The following is a 4,977-nucleotide window of genomic DNA, read 5'->3' on the forward strand; positions in this document are numbered from 1 at the left end:
AGACCGTCCTGCCTAACACAGTGAAACCCCGTCTCTACTAAAAATACAAAAAACTAGCCGGGCGACGTGGTGGGCGGGCGCCTGTAGTCCCAGCTACTCGGGAGGCTGAGGCAGGAGAATGGCTTGAACCCGGGAGTCGGAGCTTGCAGTGAGCTGAGATCCGGCCACTGCACTCCAGCCTGGGCGGCAGAGCGAGACTCCGTCTCAAAAAATAATAATAATAATAATAATAGTTAATTAATTCATTAATTTTCTTTAAATGCAATCTTCTTCCAAAGGCGATCACAAGGCTGTTGGAGGCTGGAGCCGCTAAGTTGCCCCCTACCGTGAGGGTGGCTTCGTCCGGGACCATTCCAGAGGCTGTGCCACTGCTGGAGGTGCTCAGCGGGGCCGGGACACGCTTGGGGCACGGTCCGGGGCGGGCACCGGAGCCCGACTAGGCTGAGCGGCAGGTCCTGACGAAGCCACCCGCGCGGCCCCGCCCGCCTGGCGGGATGAGTGACGGCAGCAACAGGTGCAGAGAGGCGTCCGCGGCTTCTCGGGAGCCCCCGAGTTTGGCGCGTCAGGCCCCAAGAGTCAGAGTTTGACTCTAGAACCTTCTTCGCATTACACCAGTCTTCGGAAGTCGCCCGTCAATCGGCTTCTTCTAGCCCAGTAAAGGCTTAAGGTCACCTCAACCTCTGCAAACCCACCAGTCCCAGAGGCCGACTCTTCTCAAGTGGAGGAGACGGGAAGGCGTGCCGTGCATGGAGCTTTGCCTGACCGCTCGCTCTCTCCTCCCCAGCCGTCTGAGAGCAGGCGAGAGGGGTCCCAGAACAGAGCCCTCGCTCCGCACGCCCCACGCCCGCCCCGCTGTGCCGTGCGCTCTGCCCCTGAGACGCCCCGACTCGGAGTCCCAGAGCCACAGCCGAAACTCGCCCGCCCGCGCCCCTCTCCGGCTTGCGGCGCCCGCCCGCACTGCCGCCTGCCACCCGAGGCGACGCTGTCTGCTTCTCCCCACCCGCCAGGTGGCAGGTTCAGGGCCCGGGTCCGAGCCTGCTCCCCTGCAGCTGCCACCGCCGCCCTCGCCGCCAGGGGGCGAGAGTCCCAGGCAGATCAAGCAGCGCTGCTGCCTTGGCGTGAAGGTGGTTTCAAACTTTAGGCTTCTCTTCCCTACCCCGCGTCTCTGAAGAGCAGAGAGGAAGATGGAAACCGAGTCCGGGCAGGTGAGTACGGCGATCAGGGCCCCAGGGCGCGGGGTAGCGGGGAGAAGGAGCAGCGTGGAGCCCGTCCCTGAGGGCCTGGAGGGGCAAGGTGAAGACCCCAAACGCTCGCTATCTGGTTAGGAAGAAACGTGGCCAGGTGCTCCATCGACCGCTGCCAGGAGCCGCCCGCCCGCAGACCTCGTCTGGCTGTGTCATGGGGGTCAGGAAGGCGCCGCTACGGGGCCTGGACTGGGTGTAGACGGGCCAGGGGACCTCAGGCGCGGAAGTTTCGGGAGGCGGCGGGCTGCCGGGCACCCAGCGGGGTCCGAGCAGATAAACTGCTTTCCCGCCGAAAATGGGCTAGGCAGCGTCTTTGACGCTCCCTCTGGCCGAACTTCGACCCAGCGGCCCAGAGCGAGGAGTTGCCAGGGCGGTCGACGCCTCCACTCCTCGACTGGTCAGCGAGGTCCGGAAGGTCTGAGAGACCTCACGGGGGCCCGCCTGTGGCCCAGGTGGGATCTAGACCCTGAAGCACTGGCTGTGCACCCGAGCCAGTCAGCGCGGACTTGGGGAAGTGAAGGAAGACTTCCCACACAGGCCCGAGGCGCAGCAGCAACGTGTCGCCCAGCCCCGCCCCGTCCCGCCGCCAGCAGCCAATCAGGGAGCGCCACGCGAGGGTGGGGACCAGCTGCGCACGAGGCCAGCGGCGGGGTCGGTGCCGTTGAGGGTTCCCGCCACTGCTGCTGGCGGATTTGCGGGGCAAAATTTCTCGCTGGCTAGCCTTCTTTTCCCTCCCGCACTTTGGTGGGGAGGGGGTGGATCCTCGTTTCGGTGCCCAAGTTCACGATGACCCGAGAGAACTCGAGGAAGTTGTCGCCGCGGCCATTTCCCCCAGTGCCGCAACTTGCTGGCCTTGGAGGGGGAGGAGCGCCGAGGCAGTGACTGCGACGGTTAGCCCGCCCGTTCCTGCTGTCTTCCTTTGCAAAATAGATGCTAGATCTCGAGGTTGACTCAAGGGGAGGAGCCAGTGAGGGCACATTGCTTTGGAAGAGAATTTTAATAAACTCTCTAGTGCTGGAAGTTTTAGCAAACGGAGGAGACTTCAGACCCGACAACAGTCCCCTTCTAGGTGCTTCTGTAACACGTGCGGAATTTATTGCTAGTTAGAATTTGAGGCTTTCTTTGTTGTTTAACTCAGTGCATCACTAATGGTTAATAATGAACTTAGATGTTGCCTCTACCTGAGCCTTGCTATTGCTAACATTAAAATATTTTGTAGGCCTGGCGCAGTGGCTCACGCCTGTAATCCCAACACATTGGGAGGCTGAGGCGAGCGGATCACGAGGTCAGGAGATCGAGACCATCCTGTCCAACATGGTGAAACCCTGTGTATACTAAAAATACAAAAAAATTAGTGCACGCCTGTAGTCCCTGCTACTCGGAAGGCTGAGGCAGAAGAATCTCTTGAACCGGGGAGGCAGAGGTTGCAGTGAGCCGAAATCACGCCACTGCACTCCAGCCTGGCGTCAGAGCGAGACTCTGTCTCAAATATATATATATATACACATATACATATGTGTGTATATATATATATGTAGTAGACTGCTGTTATACTGTATTCTTTTGCCTTCAGCCTATTTGGCATATCGTGAGCAGGTCTCTCCTGAAGAAATGATTCACTTTTAGTCATTCAACAGATACTCATTGAGCACCTGCTGTGTACTGTCAGTACTTTAGATGCTGCCGTGAAAAAAGCAAAACTCCTGCCCTAGTGCATTACATAATAGTGGAGACAGATAATGGACATAATAAGTAAATTATATCGTATGTTAGAAAATGATGAGGGAGAAAAATTAAGCAAAGCAAGCCCACATTAGAGCAGGAGCCTTAGAGAGTGGAGGAGAGTGAAGTGAATTGAGTGTGAAAGGTTTTTCTTTTCTCAGGGAGTATCCTTTAGTTTCTCGAGATTGGAAATAAAGCACTGTTTACTTCCATTCATTTCATCGATGAAATATATTGGGGTTTGTCTTTTACTTAAATTTGCGAACAAATTAGTACATCTTATTTTCAATAAGAGAATTTCATGAAGAATGATTTTTTTAATTTAGCAAATAGGTAATTTTGACACTGTAAACAAATGGGCAGAAAGACAAGATTACATCTACTAGAGCTGTTATATTATTTCTAGCGATACAAAATCCACAGTTGAAAAATACTAAGCATTCCAGAATTACCCATTCTGAGCATTATATCCTACTGAGCAAAGTGACTGATGTCACAAATAACCTCCAAGTGCCCAGAGAGAAAGTTGTTAAGATTAGATTCCCAGTTTCTTTCATTGGAAACTACAACATAGTAATTATTAAATGTGGTGGCTTTTCCGTGTTTTAGAAGAAGTATTTACGTATTCCCTTTAAATTAGGAGTATGTACTTCCTTAAGGCTGGATGGGGAAGAGAGCCCATAAGGTCCAGCCTATAGCCCAATTGCCACTCCTGCCCTAGTCATTTCTCTGTACATCTTGCAAAGATTAATTGAGGGATTGTGATTGTACTGACCAGAGAATAAAGAACACAAATTTGAAAAAGAACAATTCTATTACCTGAGCTGGAAATTCATTTTCATGTGTTTGTTTCTCAGAGAATTGGAATTATGAACTTCAAGATTTGTTATTTTCTTTTTCTTTCTTTTTGAGACGGGGTCTCGCTTTGTTGCCCAGGCTGGGGTTGAACTCCTGACCTCAAGCAATCCTCCTGCCTCAGCCTCCCAAGCAGCTGGGATTACAGGCACAAGCCACAACACCCAGTTTACTTCGAGTTTTTTGAAGCACACATTTAGGATATTAGACTGTCTCAGAAGTGTGTTTAGTGTTTCCAGATGGAAAATAATTCACCAGTTCTTGAACTGGTTTCTCTTCTACAAGATTCTCAAGTCCTGGTTTTCTTTCAGTTATACCTTAAAAGTCTATTATTTTACCATTCTGCAAAGGCTTATACATTTATATATGTTTATTAAAATTTAAATTAGATCCTCTAACTTATTGTTGTGAACATATGGATATGTACTGAGCTAATTCTTTGGAATAAACATTTATGAGCTATAAGTATATAATTTTTAACAAAATCAGTCCAATCTTCAAATTGACAAGTGCATTTAAAATTTTGACCTTCAGGCTGAAAATGGTGAATGTGAATGTTAGAGTTTATTAACTTGTCAATGACCATTAGTTAAAGACCACCAGGAACACATGCGTCATTTAGTGAAGTTGGGTCTGTTAATCGTTCAAACAAGGGAAAACAGAAACCATGGGGCCTCTCAATTAGAAGGTGTTAGAACTCATAGGATATAGGCTTGTGTTGAGCAATTTTTAGAGAGGGTTTAAGGAAGTAAGGCTTTACTCTGGAATGTATATCGTCAGGAAATGGTAGTAATTCTGTGATTGGATGTGTTAACTTTTATCTAAAAGGAAAGAAAAATGGATCGAGGCCAAAACTATAACTGATAAAGAAGGAGCAGTCACTCATATCAGCCAGAATAGAGGGATGTTTGGTTATTATTGTGATTTGGGCAATGCCTTTGTTTTAGTCAGCCTTCAAACATGATTGTGGAGTGGTCTTGTTTTTAATCTTAATCCATCAGAGTCACAGGGTGACTTTGTCTGATGTTGGTGTTCTGTTAATGAGAGAACACCACAGCCTAGCTGGGAGTGCCAGGCCAACTCCTAACAACGCCAGGGCCGAGCTGATTGTGTCAGGCTGGGAGTGCCAGGCCAACTCCTAACAACGCCAGGGCCG

At 50.3% G+C, this 4,977-nt stretch overlaps 1 protein-coding gene across 4 annotated transcripts in view; it reads left to right on the top strand.

The window, feature by feature from the left end:
• The first annotated feature begins 608 nt into the window (after positions 1-608).
• Positions 609-4,977, top strand: part of BOLL (boule-like RNA-binding protein) — a 63,803-nt gene continuing 59,434 nt past the window's right edge. Inside the window, exon 1 of one of the 4 annotated variants that reach the window (XM_011949973.1) lies at positions 609-1,205. In XM_011949973.1, coding sequence (XP_011805363.1) covers positions 1,185-1,205 — 21 coding nt within the window. In that variant the 5' untranslated portion in view covers positions 609-1,184. Of the gene's footprint in view, positions 1,206-1,839; positions 2,135-2,179; positions 2,562-4,977 lie in introns of those variants that run through there. The other 3 variants (XM_011949977.1, XM_011949975.1, XM_011949974.1) reach the window with 3 other exon arrangements.

Source organism: Colobus angolensis, unplaced genomic scaffold (genome assembly GCF_000951035.1).
Source record: "Colobus angolensis palliatus isolate OR3802 unplaced genomic scaffold, Cang.pa_1.0 Scaffold30, whole genome shotgun sequence".
NCBI lineage: Eukaryota > Metazoa > Chordata > Mammalia > Primates > Cercopithecidae > Colobus > Colobus angolensis.